This window comes from Vidua chalybeata, chromosome 19 (genome assembly GCF_026979565.1).
Source record: "Vidua chalybeata isolate OUT-0048 chromosome 19, bVidCha1 merged haplotype, whole genome shotgun sequence".
Lineage (NCBI taxonomy): Eukaryota > Metazoa > Chordata > Aves > Passeriformes > Viduidae > Vidua > Vidua chalybeata.
In genome coordinates this window covers 9,735,737-9,756,501 of record NC_071548.1, presented here as the reverse complement: position 1 = coordinate 9,756,501, position 20,765 = coordinate 9,735,737, and the positions used below count along the sequence as shown (strand labels likewise).

General features: G+C 37.9%; 1 protein-coding gene across 3 annotated transcripts in view; it reads left to right on the top strand.

Moving 5' to 3' along the window:
• HELZ (helicase with zinc finger) overlaps nt 1-20,765 on the top strand; it is an 85,833-nt gene that overhangs the window by 33,360 nt on the left and 31,708 nt on the right. For 2 of the 3 annotated variants that reach the window (XM_053960261.1, XM_053960259.1), the window contains exons 11-16: nt 633-900; nt 5,381-5,714; nt 9,549-9,679; nt 11,994-12,173; nt 12,691-12,795; nt 19,369-19,547. In XM_053960261.1, coding sequence (XP_053816236.1) covers nt 633-900; nt 5,381-5,714; nt 9,549-9,679; nt 11,994-12,173; nt 12,691-12,795; nt 19,369-19,547 — 1,197 coding nt within the window. The remainder of the gene's footprint in view (nt 1-632; nt 901-5,380; nt 5,715-9,548; nt 9,680-11,993; nt 12,174-12,690; nt 12,796-19,368; nt 19,548-20,765) is intronic. The other variant, XM_053960260.1, reaches the window with a different exon arrangement.

Here is a 20,765-nt window from a genome sequence, read left to right as displayed (position 1 = left end):
GTGCTTGGTCTTCTGTTTCTCATCTAAGCTATGTGGTCCCTGAAATCAGGGTATGTTGAAAAATCAATTTCCTTTGATTTTTCTTATTTTATATCATGTTAGGTTACATTTCCCAAGTTTTGCCTAGTAAAGTAGCTTTAGCTTTAACAGTGGCTTTAACAGTGTTGCAAATGCAATGATTCCTTACCAGCTGATTTATCAGCTTGTTTTTATGACCTTCTAAATTTTATAATATACATTGTAGGGTTCCACACTATTTAATGATTTTGAAATGAGAGAATGTTACAGTTGAGTGTTGAAGTGTATTGCAGTGCCAAGTCCTTCAAAGCTGTTCATGTGAAAGTGCTTTTTTGTCTTTATTCTTTCTAATTGCTATCTATAGAACGTTTTATTTTCTGATAGTCATGAAGAGCCTGCTTGCTGTCTGTGCACACCTGAAAAGTAGGGGTAGTAAATACCAGCAGTGAGCTTCCTAAAGGTGTTGTGGGCAGAGGACACTCTGCCTGTGTTTAGGCATCTCTGAGGGGATTGTTTTTACTGGTGGGTTTTGTTTGATTGGGTTTTTTTCAATAAAACCAAGCCAGCTGGGGTTTGTACAAACAAAGCACCCCTTCCCTGCTCTGTCCATGCAGACCTTGAATACCTGATGCACGCACGGCAACAGCTCCTGACCACAGCCAAGCGTTGGGATTCCACGTCCAAGACTATTGTGGAGTTTGAGCCTAATGAAACTACTGAATTGGAGAAGAGCCTTCTCACCAGATACCAAATCCCTCTGTCTGCTGACCAGCTGTTCACACAATCTGTCCTGGACAAATCATTGACCAAGACCAACTATCAGTCACGGCTCCATGACCTCCTGTATATTGAGGAAATAGCACAGTATAAGGAAGTTAGCAAGTAAGTGATTCCTTTATAAAAATACTCCTATTAAAATGAGGGTGACAGCTTTTTTCATTAAAGCTACCTGCTTCTTAAAGTATTGAGGCTTCCTGTTTCTTTGAACTGAACCTGAACAAGTCAGGGAATAGTAATATTTGGTAAAGGTCACTAGCACTTAAATGTAAATTCCTGCTAATTCACTGAAACCAAACAGTGTGTATCAGTCTGTGCTTACACTTGCAGGCACTAAGCAGCTGGTGGACAGGATTTTGCTAAATTTGTTTCTGGTTTATTGTCTGCCTATACAAAAATATATTAATAATAGTTATATTTTTGTTCCTGTGTGAAAGTAGGTTATAGCAAAGGAATATATAAAATCTTTGTAAAAAGAGTTGAATTGTGGGTGGATCAGACTGATCTTGTGATGATGTTGCAGCTGACTTTATTTCCTAAATAGGTTGACACACAGTTTCTGAATAAAAGTTCTAATAAAAGGCATATAATATACATTGTTTGGTTTGTTGTTATGTACAAATTACCCAACTGGTGTAGATGCTTGAAAAATATGGATTTAGGTAAAAGATGTGAAATTCACACTTATTAACCTTCATGTGTACCTTTTCTTCTTTTTTTTAGTTTAATATTTGTGGTCAAAAATATTTCCTGTATTCATGTGGTACTAAAGAGTTTTAGAGTTTTATCACTACTCAGAATGGAAAGTCTAAAACATATAATCTCATTGTAGCCTAATTGGGTAGCAAAATTAGTTTTATCAATGACCTGAAGTTCTAAATAAAGAAGACTTTTTTAAGATGAAGAACCATTCCTGGAGCTACAGAGGTTCAGCTGAACGAACCCTAGAACTCAGAAAGAAAATACTGTGAATAGTTGTATTTCCATTGCTTTTAAAGCAGAAAAATGGTTCTTTTTTAAATCTCAGCTGAAGGGCAGTATTTGAGCTGTTTCTTATCTTTTATCACTGCTGCTCTCTGCTCTTGAGCTGGAGTCTAACACATGGAGGAATCATGCTTGAACACTGTTTCCAGCTTACAGAAATACTCTCCATCATACATATTTATAAACAGGTTGACTCTTCTAAGGCCTTTTGAAACAAAAGTGGATTTAAAGTAAATATTATGAAATACCATTAAAATATAAGAAGTATTTTTACTGATAGAATTTTCACCTTGGGAGTTGCACTCTCATGCCTCATAGGACACCAAAGAGCAGCAAACCTGGAGAAATGAAAGAAAAATAAGTATATCCTGTATGTAATGCTTCCCCTTTGGTCTATTTGATGCAGCAGTAATTTATTACTTGATTAAGTTAAAAGTAAGTTAATAATGTTCTTGAAATCTTCTGTTTTGATAGTGTTGATGACAAACATTCTTTTGATCTTGTAGCTGACCCACTTTATTGCAAGAAGGCTCAAACCAGCAGACATTTCCACTCCTCTGTGGCTAAGATCACACACTTGGTATTCTCTAGTGAAGTGTCAGGGTTGCAAGCCTGGAAATGGCTGAGAAATCCAGATGCAAGTGGGTTGTAACACCTCTGAAGTGGTGCCACAGTGACAGTGCTGATGAGCTGTTGCACTTTCAGAGTTTGTGAATGTACATTGTAAAAGTAGTAGGATTGGCAGTGTGGTCTTCTGACAGCACTGGAGTAACAGGAGTGTCACATTGAAGTGGATCCTTGGGTTTGAAGAATGTTGCTGGTTTCTCACTTTCTAGGAAGGTGCTGGTTCAGACTTTGTGTGGGATCACCTGAGTGGAACTGGACAGTATTGGGTGAAAGTTGCAGTGGCTTGAACATATCTTGAATTCAGTTACAAGGGAGTTCTGCACAGTCTCAGAGAACTTTACTTTTAAGTTAATGTTTATTTTAATATTTCAAGAGACATTTGTACAAGTTACTCCACATGAGCATCACAAAATAGAATAAGGGAGTCACTGCTGTTGAATTTCCAAGTACCAACACACTGGTTTTGAAGAAAACCAAAGCAGCGTTCCAATCTTGATAGTAGTTGGGTTTTGGAGAGTCTAAGTATCTGTTCATGGATTTAAAACTCTTCCTTTCTCTCTTGCATATTGAAGAGAAAAGCAATATATACTTGTTAGCGTGACTAGAACATTTTCTCGTATGAACATTAAAGGGTGTGAGGTGACAGACAGCTCCTTCCATGCTCCCAGAATTACAGAGCAGATTTTTCTTCAAGGCTGTGAACACGTCAAGGACTGGCTCTGATGGAAAATAAATTTGCTTTTGTCATTACTGTGTGTTGCATTGATCCCTCCCCAGGCAGGTGTCCCACTGCACACCCTGAACCCTGCAGGTGTCAGTGTCAGAGCAAATGTGCTGAATGTGCTTTTGCAAAGTGGCACCTGGGGCTTTGGCCAGGATGGATTTGTTTGCCTTTGGGGAATTTATTGTTTGCATTGGTACTGGATGATTAATGATTTATGAAGTCATTCTTCATAATTATTCTGTGGTTTTAAATAGGAACAACAGGTTTTCTTGTAGCTGCTTCATGAACACTGCAGGCAGGCTGGCATTTGCAGTGCTTAGGAGGAAACAGAAGATTTTGGGTTTTATAAGCCTGACTGAAAGCCTTATTTTGTCTAACTCTCCAAAGCAAGGGTGAGAAATGGATGAAAGAAGCAACTTCTGATTTTTAAAAATGAAATCCTGCGAGGATTTTGTAGTTTTTGTAATTTGCCAGAAGGTGTCAGCTTGCTCAGTGGAAATTGCTTGGTAATCTAAATTTGAGATTCCCTTTAGCACAGCAGATGCAGTTCAGTCATTTATGAAAACACTAACCTGTGCCTTGTCTCAGAAATGCAATAAAATTGTTTTGCAGCACGTTTTTATGAATCTGTATTTCAGCTGATACATATTCAGCAGCATGGGGATCAACTTTAGGGAAGTTTGAACAAAATAAATTCACAATAGCAAATGACTGTATCTCAGTAAGAATTCCCAGCCCTTGTTACTCAGTTAAATGTTTTATATAGTGTTTTAACAAGGAGATATGAGTTCTGTTTCAGATGTGGCTGATTTGCTGATAGCTCCTTTGGAATAGTGCAGCACTTCAATAGAAGAGAGGTTTTCTTTTTGTTATAGGGTTTTTATTGGTATGTGTGGAAATGGGAAGGATTGGGTGAATGCTTTCACTATAGCTCGTGCAGTAACCTCTGTGGTCAGTGATAACCAAAGAGATCCCTGTTAGGTGAGAAAATTTCCCTTGCTTTTGGGGAGTGGAGGACTGGGAAATTCAGATTTGACAATACCCATATTCTGTAAAGAAGGAGCTGTTACCACATGGGGGCAAGCTTGCAGTTTTTGTGCAAGATTTGTGGTTTGGCAGATCTGAAAAAATACATCTGATTGGTTTGGTAGATGTTTAATTACCAAGCTAAAATGTTGGATTTCATTGTTAGAGGCTTATGATTATTGATATGCAGGGCTTAAATGAGCAATTACCAGTTTGTTAGGTTAAAATAGAAATTATAAGAAGAACAGCTCAAATAAAACCAGTATGAGTCTGTAAAGTATTATAAGAGAAGAATGTATTTTTCCAAGAGGTTTCATTTCATTTGTGAATGGGTTTTACTTTTTTCTGTAATTTGTTGCAAATTTAGGAAAAAGTTGCTGATGAGAAAAGAACTGAATATTGTTACTCTACTGTCAGACTTCTTTTCCCCTTTGTTCTTTTTAAAACCGGGTTGAAGCAATCTGTTTTAAAAACCCCAACACACTAGGAAGAGATTACTTTTTATTGGTGAGAGGTCAATAAAGTGTGCTAATAAGTCACTTTAATGTGTTGTGCATGTGACTTCTGGAAAATGATAACTGCAAAGGATGAATTTGTTACATCTCTGATTACAGGAGGAAGCTGCTGCTAATAGGAATTCTGTGGATAGATGGTTTATAGGGCTGAGCCTGTGATTCCCTCATTTCAAATCAAATGATATCATTTTAATGCCTACAATCTGATTTGTTTGAAAGCATTTTGATCAATCCCTCTGAATTATAGGTATAATACCATTTACTTTTTAAGATGGAGATTGCCCTCTTTGGTGTGCAGCCTGGAAGAGGCACATGGGATAAATAGGAATCTTGCTCTGTTCTTTGCCTGCTTGTCTCCCCTTGCATACCTACCATAAGATTACAGACTGTTTAAATAGAAATTTTACTGCTCTGGGACATGTAGTTCAGTCACTTTAAGCTTTTATTGGTATCTAGTATTTGTTTCTCTCTTGTGAGCGTTCTTTTTTTAAACTTCATAGATGTTGATTGTTTTAAATATGTACTTTATAGGCTACAGTCAAGAGGAAAAAGTGTGGATATTTGATAGCTGCATACTTACAAAGGGCCAGTTTGACTGTACTTGTTCATACTTAAAAATTAATAAATGACGTGAATCTTCACTCTGAACGCCTGAAATTTCAAAATCTGAGAGCATTTTTGTGCACTGACTCGATGCTTTCTCACTTAGGTTCAACATAAAAGTGCAATTGCAGATTGTAGCAAGCTTCATGCTCACTGGTGTTTCTGGAGGTGCAAAATATGCCCAAAATGGACAACTTTTTGGCCGCTTTAAGCTCACTGAGACGCTCTCCGAAGACACTTTGGCTGGACGGCTGGTGATGACCAAAGTCAATGCTGTTTATTTATTGCCTGTCACTAAAGAAAAGTCAGCACAGACCCAAGGAACCAAAGAGAAGGTTTATGAAGCAGCTATCGAGGAGAAGACAAAGGATTATATCTTCTTGAGGGTATCCAGGGAGTGCTGCGAGGAGCTGAATCTTCGGGCAGATTGTGAAATGCAGGTGGGTCTGCCTGGAGATGGTTGTGGTGTCAGAGCTCTTTGCCTTGTGTTTGTTTTGCCTCCATAACTGATCTGCTTACCAAACACAAATAACCTCAGATTAAGGTCACTGGAATTGCCTGGAATGAATGCATTTTCACCCATGGTTTATCTCATCCCATTTGTTTTGTTTTGGGGAAACATATGCAAGAATCCTAATGTCTTAATTTAACATGGATAATTGGTCTGGGAAGATTTATGTCGTTCTGAGCTCTTGGTTTTGTGTTTGTTTTCTTAAAACAATAATTAAACTTACTAATTGATTGTATTTGAAGCTTGACTGGAATGCAAAATGAGCTGGGGCTTCAGGAACTGGCTAATTTTTCCTTGAGTGTCTTAATAATCTTGGCCTGAGGCAGCAGATCTATTCTGCATTAGAAATTGAGCCCTAAAGTTGTTTGTAAAATCATTTAGTACTTTATATGTGTATGACTGAAGTGGTGGTCAGATTCTTCAAGAATTACCTATATTTGAATGAATTTTAATTATGAGGAATTTTTTAATGATTATTATTAACTGAAATTTTGGAAAGCAGTCCTCAGTTTAGAAGTGAGGAGGTTGTAATTTGGATGTGCAGAGTTTTTGTTAAAGGTGCTGAAGGTTTTGCTGCTCTCTTCAGTAGAGTTGATATTCCCTATGTGATTCTTAAACCCTGATAAAACTGCTTTGATTTCTGTGGATTTTGGATAAGTTGGGTGGTTTCTTTCCTTTTTCTTTTCCTTATAATTAGTCTCAGAAACTTGGTGGTGCCTTGTTTACCTGCTGTTCTGCTTAGCTATAATAAAGACACAATTCTGCTTTTATCAGGTAAACCATTCATGAAGTTGGAGTGGAGTGAACTTTAAAGCACCGTGGCTGCTGCCACACTTTTATTTTTGGAGTGGTTCCTCTGTTCTCTACTGTCTCAACCTGCTCTGTGAACCTGGCATTGGATTAACTTCCTTTCCCACTGTTTTCTGATTGTGGAATGTGTATTAAAGCAGGTTACATGCCTCTCCTTCCCAGATGGCCTCATTCAGTGCTCTGCAACAGCAAATAAAACTATTTGATTCCATCCAAGCAACATTAAAAGCAAAACAAATTACAAGCTGTTAAAAAAGTGGTGAATGCAGGTAGATAATAGGAGATATTTAATGCCAGGCACCTTGCTTGGACTCCCAGAAGGGGCTGTTAAAATGTCACCCAGATGAGCATCACAATATTTCTGCATTTAAATTACCCTCGTTAGGTTGCGTGGTTTTCTGTCAGCCTTGGGTCTGTCTGGGCAGAGATATTTTCCTTGGATAGATCAAACCAGGAGTTTGGGACCACTGCCATTTGAGTGGCAGTCTTTCCCAAACATCTGCAGGATGTGCTTGGGGGACAAATCAGCCCAGGGAGGGATGGGTAGGACAAAGCTTGGGGAGGAGCTCGAGGTGCCCATGGGGCAGGATGAGCTGTGCTGTCACTCTGTCACTGCTGAGAAGTGCCAGCCCTGCTGTGCAGAATGGGGCTGAGGGGCTGGGTGCCACAAATTGCATGGGGTGGAAAAAGAATTCTTGAATTTTCGTGTGTCCTGTTAAAAAAAGTTTTCTTAGCAGTTCCAAACACCTCTGTGAGCTCCGTGCTTAACGCTGTCAGATTTGTTGCTGCCCTTGTCTTCAGACTTATGGTTGTACATCTTGCTGTAAAATGTGGTAGTCAAGATGAATATTTAATGTCTCTATATCTGCCAGAGATGGAAAGTTAATGGCTACACTCTGCAGGGATACAAGCAAACATTGTTTATTTACAGCAAAGCTAGTGTTGATTTTACATGCTACATAATGATATGAACACTGTAATACTTAAATAAGAGTAGGAAAAAGAAAATGCTAATTTACAAAGTCTTTTGAAGGAGATGATCTGCAAGTAGTAAACATTACTGGTACACCAGAATGATCCCTGTGGTGGGAAAGGGGCTTTGTGGGTAGATAAAGGAGTGTCAGGTACAACAAGCAGTTAAATCTAGAAGAATAAATTATTCCTCTGTATGGGGAATTCTCCTCCTTAGGAGAAGGTTCCTGAAGGGAGTTTATATGGCTTTGAAAGAGAAGTGATCACTTTTCTTTTCCTTCCTTCTGTCCTTCCTTTTTAACTGTCAAGGACTTCTTAAGGTTTTTATATAAGTTGTCAAAAAAGATAATTGTAAAAATAAATTGTAGTATTGCTTTGTATTTGTTGAACTTTCTGGTTGATAGCACTAATTACTATGCAAGTGTGATTAAGTAAGAATGGGCTAACATCAGATCAGTGAGTGCTAGAGGAGAAAATGGTTAGATCTGAGAGCAGGTGTGGGCATGGGGGTACATTTGGAATGACTGCCACCTCCATGGCTTTTCTCTGGGATGACACCGGGGCAGCACCTTCAGCTGGGATGGTGCTAATGGACCAGATTCAGTCATCTTTGCTCTGGGTCTGTTCTTCTCCTCATTGCTAGGACAGAACCAGCTTCTGTCAGGTGGATGTGGAATCTCTCGCTTCAGATGGCCATAGAAATTGTTCAATAATTGCTACTTCCAGGGAAATGGGGGGTGCTTTTCCAGACAGGTTGCAGTGATGTGGCTGCTGTTGGTGACATCTTCACACTCATTGTAAATCTCAGAAAGAGACTTACTCCTGTTTAATCAAAAATGCTTACTAGATTTGTAGCACAGTGATTACATAAATATATAGTGATAGCAGTGCTTTGGAAATAAACCTAAAAATGTGTATTAGTCTCTTGAAGTTCTTCAGCAGTTTTTGGTGCTTTTATGCTGGTTTTAGTGCAGATCTGTGTCAATTTTTGTCTAAAGGCTTCTGTTGTGAATGTGGCGTTCTTCAGCATAATACTCTGATCAGATTCATTTGTTTCTGGAGAGATTAATTATTGCAAATTTAAATCAGTGTAAATGATAATCTGAGTGAACTGTTTTTATGAATAATTTCCCCAGGAGCTGCTTTTATCCCTCGTTCAAATTTAGAATGTGCTTTTCTCTTTACCCTTTCAGTGTGTGTGTGTGTCAACTACTTTCATATCCATTGTTCCGTTCTGAATTGAATCAGGAATGTTAAGTGCTCTGCGTGATGTTTCTGGCTTTGTACCAGAATTTATGTTGGCAATATCTTTTATTTACTAGCATTGGAACACCTGTAATTGAGAGAACAAAACCAAGAATGTAAGCAGCTAATTGTTAGAAATTAACTTTTGGGGAGTCCTAATAATTGAACAAAAATGACAAGTTATGCTATTCCAGAGTGTTTGACTAGAAATAATGTTTGGGGTTTACCTTTGCTGATTTATGTAATCTGTTGATATGGTAAAACTTCTGGATTGACATTTTCTTGAGGTTGTTCTTAGAATAAGAGATGAAAGTTTACATTTGTAAAAACAATGTTTTTACAAATACAAATACATTGGTATCTAGAACAATATTTTATCCTGGAACAATATTTTCCAGGAGTGTTTTTTGTATTAAAAAAAAAAAAAAAAAATCCAAGAATGCTTTCCCTTTAATTGTTTTCTGAAAGTACAGTGGAATCAAATCTTAAAAGTAAAACAACAAAATTAAATTAAATAAAATTCTGTATTTATCTTTGATTCTAAACAACAACAACAACAAAAAAACAAGATAATTTTATCACAGATTTTTGGATGGAACGCTGTTTGCTGTTTTCTTCTGAGAGCCAGTGGTGTGCAGGAAGATAAAAATGTATAATGTACAGCAAAGTCTAATGAGCATTTTCTAAACGAACCCTTTTTGTTCACCTGTCTGTTCATTATTGGTTTGTTGTGCAGGTTGAGCTTCAGTTCCAGTTGAACCGGTTACCCCTCTGTGAAATGCATTATGCCTTGGACAGGATTAAGGACAACGGCATTTTGTTTCCAGATGTCAGCATGACTCCCACCATACCCTGGAGTCCCAACAGGTACACAAACACTTCAAAATCAAAGGTTGGGTGGGAATGCAGCTCTGAATTTCTCAGAGCAGATGGCTGAGATCTGTCCTCAAACAGGAAATAAGCCTGCTCCTCATTACTGGTGGTGGGGGAGGGAAACTGTGCTGAATAAAACAAGAGGAGTGATCCTCCCAGGCCCAGAACCCACTGAGGTTTTCCCTGGGGCTGAGCTGGGGCTTTGGAGGCATCACAGTTGTACTGTGGCTGCAGAGAACAAACCTGCTGCTGTTAATTTCTGTGCTGCTGTCCTCCTCTGAGAACATTATATGTTACAGGAATGGCAGTGCCAGTTCCAAGAGTGCTCTGCAGGGTCCCAAGAGTGCAGAGTCCAGTTTGAGCCATTAGCACTTGTTGAGCTGCAGTGAGCCCAGATTTGGACATATCCCAGAGGGTGTGGTTATGGAAGGTGTGGCACTGACTCCTAAAGGACCAGCCCTGTGCTTGCAAGCAGCCCAGAGATTCTCTCTATACACATCTCACAGTTTCCTCTATGAAATTATAAACCCCTGTGTTATATAAATACTTCTAAAGAAACTTAAGGCTGATGCAGTGAAAATAGTTTGTCTGGAAGAGGAAGCTTAGGGAGGAGAAATGTGAGGCTGTGTGGCTCAGGGAATATGGTCAATATTCTTGCTCTTGGTAAAAGAGGCATGAGGTTTCTGTGCTTGGAGAGCAGGGAAATGAGAGGAATGTGGAACTGATAGTCTGCACAGCCTGGGAGGAGTCGTGTGGGGTCTTGAAGGTGAGAATTAGGAACGTGATTGTGATGCAGGACAAATCAGGAGATGGCCCAGGCATTAAAAGGAAAACAGTCTGTCAGAATGCTGAGACAGTGAGTATTGTATGACAAAAAACACTGGAAAAATTATAGTTTGTCTCTGGAACTGTAAGAAGAGATCCAGTACAAGGGTGGGATCAGTGTTCTGGTGGGATGATCACTGTGTGCATCAGAGCTTTGACAGCGCTGAGAGGAAGAAGGGAATAGGTTCTGTTCAGAGTTACACTACAGAGCTAATGGAGGTCAGTGACAATCTGTTCACTGACTTAATTAGGTTTTGAGTGAATCTTACAAGGAAATAAGTGTTTGAGAATAGCTTGGAAGTAAGCAGTGATTTCAATAAAAAGGAGGCACGTCAAGTAGGATAGAAGATAGAACCTTTATGTTCTATGTACATACCAGTTGCACGTTGGTATAATGCTTTATATTTTTTTTGTATGCATAAATAAAATATGTAATGATTATAGATCGGTTTAAATCAGTTCCATCTGGTGGCTTGATTTGTCCTTCCTTAAGAATCAAACTAACTCCAAACTGTCTTTCCTGTTTTTCTTCTGTGTCTGCTTTATGTCCCTGTTCCTTTCCTGTATTTCTTAGTCTCTTGCCAGCTTGTTGTTCATAGGCATCTTAAAAGTTAAAATTCAGTCAATTCCCTCTTGATCTTGCTCCCTGTTGCTAACTACTTCTGAACAGAAACTTTCCCAGTCTGTAAGAAGTGTGGTGCTTGTACCAAAGCAGATCACATTACTAAAGTATGGCCATATGTGCAGCAGTGACAGGTGTTTTTTACTATGCACGTCTACTTTTAAATCTGTCAGTGGGAATATTAAAAACTCTGTCTAGAAATCTTTAACTTATGCTCATTGGAATTTTCTGAAAGCATCTTCCTCCCAGTGCTGCCATCACTGGCTGCTTACAACAAAAATCATTTTTTTAGCCTGCTTTCCCATTAGAGGTATGTGCCCTGATGATCTAAAAAAAAAAAAAAAAGTGAAGAGAAGTCTGTAGTTAATTGGTAGCCAGTAGTTTTTAAATTTGATTTTAGATAACTTCTACCAAGCTCTGGGTTGTATACCTGGTTATTTTTAAAGTTAACAGTGTAAAGGCTGCAGGGAAAAAACATAACTAATGGAACTTTTATTTGCATGATAATAGTAGAAAAATCATAGTATGTTTCCCTGCTTTTGTTATCAGGGAATGGTGCAGTATGTCCTTCTTCTGAAATGTATGCTATGTTGTTAGGTGGGATGATGTAAATTGAGAATAGGTTGAAGCCCCACCCCACAACTGATTGATTGCAAATAGCAAATTTTTATGATTAAACCGTGATTGTTTTGCTAGATTTGTTGGTTTGTTTCATGTGCCTCAGCAACACAATCCACACAGCAGCTCTGTAAAAGGCTCTTCAGTTTCTTTAACACTTTTGAAACCGTCCCTGGTTTAATTTCTGCCTGGCAGTGGATTGTGAGAGCTCCTGTTTGTAACTCAGTGGCCTCCTTTGCACAGGCAATGGGATGAGCAGTTGGACCCTCGGCTGAACGCGAAGCAGAAAGAGGCTGTTCTGGCTATCACCACCCCACTCTCCATACAGCTGCCTCCTGTTCTTATCATCGGTCCCTATGGGACAGGAAAAACCTTCACTCTGGCTCAGGCAGTCAAGCACATCCTCCAGCAGCAGGACACCAGGTGAGAGGGGGCACTGAACACACCAGGACCCCACTAGCTCAGAGGATGGGATTTTTTTTGCTAAAATTCAAGTCAAAGGTAGAAATACAGAATTTCCACCCAGCTTAGAAAACCAACAAACCCAAGCCGTCCTTCATTGTTTGGGATGATAAAGTAATTTTATAATCTTGGCTTGTATTTGCCATTTAGAACAAAACAAATTAAACTGGAAGTTGTGTAAAATGGCTGTGATTTGCTCGGCATGGGAAGTTTTGCAGCATGGTAGATAACAAAAGCTGGTCTTTAAAATCAAGTCTAGATTAATAATTACAAAATGATTGTTGAAAGCCTATTTGATAAGTGATAACTGAAGGTTTTGAGCTGAGGGCTGAATCATAGAAAGTGCAGTAGGTCAGTGAGTAGTTCCATGAAGAGGAATGTGCAGGAAGATGGCCACTGTTCCCTTTTTTTGTATTCTACTGCTTTGAATTGTTTTCTGTTTCTTCATTGCTTTTTTATTTGCATCCATTTATTCCAGCAGGATTCTCATTTGCACCCATTCTAATAGTGCTGCTGATCTCTACATAAAGGATTATTTACATCCATATGTAGAAGCAGGCAATCCCCAGGCAAGACCTCTCAGGTATTTTTTTAAGGCTTATTATGTATCTATAAAATACTGTTCTTAAGAAAAGGTGTCTATAAAAAAAATTAAAGAACATTTAAAACATAAAAGCATATTGGCATTACCAGCAGTGCTTTTAAAAACAGCCTAAAAGGAATGTGAAATATTGTAACATAATTTTTGGTAATTTGTTACATAAAAATAAAGACATCCTTTTTTAAGCTTTTATTATTCTGTTGATAAATGTGTCTTTCCTAATGAGCAAGCTTTTGATACACTCCTCTAAAAGCTACTATGATAAAATAAAATGGACTTCAGTTGTATTTTAATTTCTGAAAATTTTGACTCACAATTACAAGGCTAATTTGGAAACTGGGGCTCCCCACCTGGCTTCTTGGAGAAACATTTTGGTGTCATAGGAGCTACTTACTTAGAGAAACATGTGAAAGTAGTTTGGCCTCTTCTGATAAATCAGTGTGAAGTGATTGTTTATGTGTTGAAATTGTACTTACTTAATGTGTATTGGGGAAGTTGGTTTAGGAAAAAAAAAAAGCAGAATCTTAAGAGCAAGGAGGGTAAACTTGCATGGAAATAGTTAAAGGAGGATTTATTTATGGACATAAATCTGCTCCTGGGAACATTTTGCCCAGCAATCACAGTGTATACTTTATACTGCTAACTTGGTGTGTATATATATATTTTTAAATTATGGGCATCATTTTCTGAATGCCAGTGGGTGAATTTATAATATTACTAAGAAAATGATTCTGTGTTTACTTGCTAGCTATTAAAAGCTATCCTGGACTTATATTTTATGCAATGTCAGTAAAGCCAATGAAGTTATGTGAAAAGGCTACATTTGCAACAGGTGTAAATTCTCTTAGGTCTGTTGGCTTTGGTTGCCATGTGACATTTTGCAGACACTGAGGGTCTGGCCAAGGGAAAGAAGGCAGTGTTATTTTTTAAAAGATGTCTTTGATCTGGTTGGATTTTAACACAGATTGTCTTAAGGTGATTTGTAAAGCACTTTGGGATGAAAAACTTTATGGAGTCTGAATTTTCTGAAGGGAAAAAAATGTGTGTAATTGACCCTTTTGGGAATATTGAAGTGTGATTTAACAGTGCAAGGAATTAAATACAATTTTATTGTTGCCAGGTTGTTGCTGCCTTGTTTTCAACTGTGTAGTCCAGTCTCAGAAATACGAAAAACATAAAAAGTGGTATATTTCTTATGGTTAAAATTTATTTGTGTATTTGCCAAGGGAATCACAGCACATAACTTAAAAGTCACTGAACGTTTGAAATGAAATTTAATTGTTGTAGTATTTGTTATAAAGCCTTAAGAAAGAGCTGCTGTAGATTGTCTGGTGCTGTTCAAATAGTCAGGACACCTCTATAAAAATTGAAGTTTAAGAAAACTGAGGCACCTCTGCAGTTGTGTGTATATGTTAATGGATCCACAATGTATGGTTCAGATAAAAAATCTGACAGATAATGTTGTTTGAGCACAAAGTGCATTAACCTGCTCTGGCAGGAGTTAAAGGTCAATTTTTCTGAATCCAAACTGGAGCTGTGTGAGACTCCCCGTTCAAAATTATTTATGGATGTACCTCCCTTATTGACTGTCATAAAGGTGTATTTTCAAATTAAAATCATTACTCTTAGATTAAACAGGGGGATCTGAGCCTCTTGCAGTATTTAAAAGGAAGCATCAAGTGGAGTGGAAGCAGTTAATTATTCAAGGTAGATGTGCTGCTTGCAGAGTTCACTGTGTTTCTAAATAACTGAACACTGCTGTAGATTTTATCCCTTATTTACTCTACAAGTGATGAGTTTGCTTAGTGGGGAGAAACACAGTATTTTTTAATATTTATGTTGTTTTAAAAGAAGGAGACCTAAATCATTTAACGTTTTGTACTGAAAACCATGTAGATATTTCCATGGGTAAGATGTACATTAAATAAATTATCCTGTCAATGATGTGACGTAAAAGTTTGAAAAGTACAGTTTGTGGGGCTTTTTGTTTAAATATCACGTTATAAATTTGTATTATCTCTTAATAAAATAACTTCCTATGCCCTTTGGAAAATACAGAGTCAGAGTGAACAGTGAGAATTTATGTTAAATCTAACTTCTGCACCTAAATGAAATACCAGTGAAGCCTGAAGGCCAAATTCTCATAGTCCTGATGCCCATAAACAAATTATTACCCAGAAAAGACCTATGCCCCTGGGTTTGATTAGATGAGTCAACTGCATTAGGGGCACACTCCAAAATCTGCCTTTTACTGGAGAAACTTGACACTGAAACAATTTCATATACTTATGTAAATGAATGCAGAAATGTTTCTGAAGGAATGAAACCCAAACCCAAGCTACAGCTGGGAGGAGAGAGCCTGGATTAAGTGCTTCTGTTTGATGGTGAGACACCTGATTTTTAGTGTGCAGGGGCAGCCAGGCACCTTTAGATGGTGAGTCAGAGCTGGAAGAGGGAGTAATTGGCTCCTGATTTGTATTTTCTTTTACTCCGTGGATGTGCCTGTCTCCATCAGCTGCTGGAACCTTCTGGAGGTGGGTGCTGAGGGAGGAGAGCACTGTAGCAGGAGAATTCAGATTATTACCCTCTCCTAAAAACTCCAGCAAGCAGATAACAGCAATTCCTCTGTATATTGCTGGGCAGTGGTTGAGGTGTTATTGTAATATTAATTTAGTATTATTTTACTTGCATATTTCAGATTTAGTTGTTTCCATACACTGGTTTTCTATGGAATACTAAGGGAAAAGAAAGATGTTGATCCAGCCTTTATTTGTATATTGAGTATTTTTATTTGTTCCTATGCATGGTCTTGCTTAGGAATAAATAAAACTAATATTTTCAGTTCAGCAATGTCAAGAAATAAGGTGATTCTGTTAAAAATACCTCACTGAAACCCTTTCAGTTAATTTTTTTTACTACTTTGATCATAACATTCATGTGTAAGTTCAGCATATATCCTGCAACCAGGTAGCTTCAGTATCTGGCTGCTAGCTGAGAATTATCCAGGTTATAAAAAATAACCCATAGGAGCCAGAGTTGAATTAAAAAAGAAAGCAAACAGCAACCCAGACCAAAAACCACCAGCAGGTTTTAAAAGACCATTGCCCCTTTTTCCAAATGAGATCTTGTACTGAAAATGGAATTAATTCATCTTAGCAAATGTTAGTTTGGAAAATAAATTACTCTTCTGCCAATGACCTTTTTCTTGAAACTCTAGCTTCCATCTTATCTATCCTTAAAGGAAAAAGGGATTAAAAAAAGACAACTTTCAAGTTGTAGGACAGGTTTTTCACATGTTTTCTGCATCCCAAGGAACAAATTTGTTTGTGAGAATGAGCCTCTCTTTGGAGATGGATCTAAAGAAATGGAAGAGGGAAATCAGGTGCTTTTAAAGTTTCCTTTAGGCTTCTTGGAACTAGTTAGATTTATTTCTTTTTTAGTAGTCTCTTAAGAGAGACATGAAATTACTCTGCTAGATTCCTTTCCCTCTGAGTTTTTGTGCTCTTTTTACTTGGGGGATTTCAGGTGAGCAGTAACAGCACCAAAGCTGAGGAGGTGGGATGTATCCAAGAAAGGTTTATTGGAGGGCAGAGTCCTGGCCTTTCTATTCTGAACTGAGAGGAGTCAAGTTCAGAACAGGGAAAGGAAGTCTTGAAGAACTGAAGTTTAGTCCCCACTGCTGTAAGGAGTCACCAGAAGAAGTCACTGTTGTAGGACAGGAGTGCAAATGAAACTCCTTTTAGCCTCCCTCAGAGGTTCTGACTCCAGACTCCCCCTTTATTACATTTTAGAAGTGTATTTTAAGTGGCTAGAAGCAATCCCAGCCTGGAACTACTTGATTTGACTGACACTTAGTTGAAATAGTTGGGGAAAATTTCTTTTGTGATGCCATGGCAGGGAAGATGATGGAAGCACAGGCAGGTCAGCTGCCAGCTTCTTGCATTCTTTGCCTCATTGGCTGGAGAAGCACAGAAATTGAGGCTTCTATTCTAGGTACCCAGATGCCACAATTAGAAATAAATTTCCAAAGGAAATGCAGATTCCTTGCATGTTAACCAAGCATTAAATACAGTGGATATATTCAGTGCCTTTGTTTGCAGAAGATTGAGTCCCTAATCTATAATCTTCTGGGATTTCCATTTTGAGGCAAAGCTCCATGTATGTGCCAGTAATTTCTCTGCCTGTGGTTTGGGTAAACCTTAACCTGCAAGGTTTTCATTTCTCCAGAATTAAAGCCTTGACATGAGGCATGTGATGGGAGAAAAATCTCTCTTGTAAGCTGGGTTTGGGTTCTGTACAAAGTGGTACAAAGTGGCTGCAGCTTTTTCCCACTTTGGACCCAAATAATAATAAAGTGTGTTGTGGATGCTAATGAGTGTTTTGATTAGTAACTACCTGACTGCTGGAGTTCAGGGATTCTGCTTGTGCAGGGTTAAGACAAAACATTTCAGAAGTTCAGTCTTTCGTTTAATCAGAAGTTAAGGGCAAGTTGCAGGGTGAAATGTTATGATTTGTGTTAAGCTGGTAAACCCCATTTTTGTAATTGATTCTTCCAGCTTGGAGGAAAAAATACCTAATAATGAAATTATGGGTGATTTTATTAGCCTGAGTTGCACCTGAGAAAGAAGGTCCTTGTTCAGTGAGGCTTAACTCCTCTCATGACATTTTCGAAGTAGTCACATCTGTCAGGTGTTTTTATGCCAGTGGTGAATAATAGCTCTGGGATACCTATTTGATCTCACATCAAAATAAAAGAAATTAATGGGTAAGCAGCAATGCAGTTTGAAATGCTGTCAGCCAATCTGTGAGTCACCCACAGTTGAATTTTTGTAATAAAAGACAGTGCATGGTATAATAATGTCTAATAACCATAATATTTTGCATTTCAATAGCACCTTTCATCCAAGAATCTCAAAGTGCTTTACAAACATAAACTCCCAATAAACTCAGTAATGCTCACAGTGTTCCTGTGAGGTGCTGGGTAAGTATAACCTCAGTTAAGGTTGGGAAAGTGAAGCACACAAAAGCTGAGGATTAAAAAGCTGGATAAGTGGAGCAGGGGTTATCTTGCTCCCTTGTTGTAGATGTTAGGCCATGACTTGGTGTAATAACAGTTTATCAAATAAAGCTTTCCCCTTTGATAGCTGAGAAGAAATAAATCTGTGGGGGTAACATTAGAAGCCTCTTGTTCTGAGAATGACTCAGGAGTGTGGGGGTTGTTCCTGCACTGAACCCAGTTTTACCTGGAGTTACCTTTGGTCTCCAAGTGTGGATTAGCCTTGGTTGTGTTGTCAAATCAAAAATTATTCAGGGTACTGAGGTGCATTTGAATTTAATTTTGTCCAAAATGGACAATGTATCTTCACAAACCAGATTTATTCTAATGCTGGTACTCGTTTCTCTCACATCACATGGAGCTCAGCTGTAATTTTCAGACGTGGGTGGACATGTGATATCTAGAGTCCAGCCAGTGCAATCATGCTCTGCAATTAGGTGCATAATTACACATTTCCAAACACTTTATTAATGATTTGGGATTTGAACTATGGGTGCAGGAGAAATAAAATAATGAATAGATAAAACGAACAGCATTAAATCCCATATTTAGAACTGAAATTAATTTAATTAATTTCATCTTTGGAAATGAATTTAAACTTCAATTTCTGTACAATAATTTCTTGTAGTTTAAAGGTTCTACTTCAGATTTTTAATTATTGATAGAGATTGTGGTGGTGAGGAACACCTGATGGAGGTGTCACAAGGCACCTTTACCCAGCTCCTTGCTGGATGTGTTCACCCTGTGGAGTTACTTGTCCTGTGTGTTTTGGGGCACAGCCTTTGTGTCTTCTGTGTTTCTCTTCCATGTAGCCAAACTGTCTGTAACAGGTCATCCCTTCCTGAGAAAAATTCATCACTGATCCCATGGGATGGTGGTTAAAATGACCTGATGTGTCATTGAAGGGTCCAGTCTGAAGTCCAGGCAATGTCCTTATATTTTAGACTCCAAACTTCTGGCACTGTTTTCCCATTCTTTTATCCAGAGTATCACAGTTATGGCCCTGTATGATAAAAAGATGAATCCACCTCATGTTTGGTTTGTAGAATTCAGACAACACATGGGATGGGTGAAAGGAACAACAGGATTGGAATATATTTAATATATCAGCTGCAGTGGCTGAGATGTGCAGACCACTGTCAGTTCCATACTCTGGGCTATAGTTACATTGCAGGTCTTTCAGCAAATATTTATTTAAAAATTAGTTTATTTTAAGTTTAATATTAAATAGGCATTGATGTGAGGATGACAGGACATAAATATTTGAAGAATTTACAGATGTGAAATAAAACGTGCTAGCTGTTCATGTATGTAAAACTGCACTGCAATAATAGAAGGTGAATCCAAGACATTTTAGCATGTAATTCTGCATAGTTGTGCTGTTTTCTTCTTGAAGATGATGTTTATTTTTCAGAAAACAGAATATTAGTGTTTGAAATATTTGAAATATGAGGCTGTGTCCAAAGCTCATGGAAAATAAGCCCCTTTCTCTTTCCTAGGGTATATTTCCGAAATCGCTGGGTAAAGACTGTTCACCCAGTTGTGCATCAGTACTGTTTGATTTCAAGCACACATTCCACCTTTCAGATGCCACAGAAAGAAGACATTCTTAAGCAACGAGTAGTAGTTGTTACTTTAAATACATCACAGTACCTATGTCAGCTGGATCTTGAACCAGGTAAGAGAATTTCCAGACAAGAAGTGTCCATGCTTAAGAAATACCTTCCTCTTGCCACTATTGGTCCCTTACCCAATTCTTGGAACTGTTAAAAAATAAAGTAAATGATGATAATCTTAACATGCTCATTTGTTTTTTTATGAATAAATGTTTATTACAAAGCTGTAAACTGCTGGCATTCTAATTAACCTTTTGCTTGTTCTTTTTTTTTTTTTTTCTTCTTTAAAAAACAAACTAAATAAAGAAGCAGTACTATCTATGATCTGGTGTTTCTGAGATCCAAGAGGGAAAATTCTGTTTGAGATTCTGACTTTGAATATTATGCTCATTAAGGTCATTACTCAGTGGAGCATGTAAGCATAAATAACAGAGAGCTTTTTTCCCTTGTTTTGTGAATTGTTTAGCTTTTCAAGCAACTCCCACACATACAAGCCCTGTCTTTGTTAACATGATACATTTAGGGTTGTTTTCTAAACTGAAATATATTAGACTGATTTTTTGGGGCAGAGGCTGCTTAGGGTTTATTATTTTCCTGATCTCCAAATTAAATCCATCTGCTTTTTGGAGAACATGGAATTTCTTTACCTAAGTGGTTAGGAATAGTTGTTTATGGCTACATTTAAGCATTTGTTGCAACAAAGAAAACTAATATGGAATTTATGGTAAATATTTTTGGGTCTTTAGATAGAAATAGCTGCTTTGTTTTGCAGTGGGCTGTGTACAGTCATGCCATAGCAATGTGTGTGCAGCTGTATGAAATTTGTATTTTCCAAAGGAAATTGCTACATTTTTATGTATGTAATCTGAATTGGATGGTGCACTAAGTCCTCTAATACTTTGTTTTCAACCTTAATATATCACAAACATCAGTGTATAAAACCACTTCTATACCTGTCCTGAGTTTAGATTTCATAAAATATAAGTCTACAGTGGCCAAGTTTTTTTTCAAGTGCATGTTCTCCAGTGCATAGATTCCCACCAAACCTTTGGTCCAATATTATCATAAGATTGAATTTAAATTTTCCTTCAACTTCTGTTCCTTTTTTCCCCCCCAACATTCCTTTAAGCCCATAACCAGCAAAGTGCTCAGGTATGTGTGCAATTTTAATGGGAACTTTAGTATATAAAATAGTTACTAGGACTCAAGTACATGAGGAATTCCTTGTCACTGTCCATAGCTCTTCAAGTCTCATGGTGGCAAAATAACTTTCAGATTTG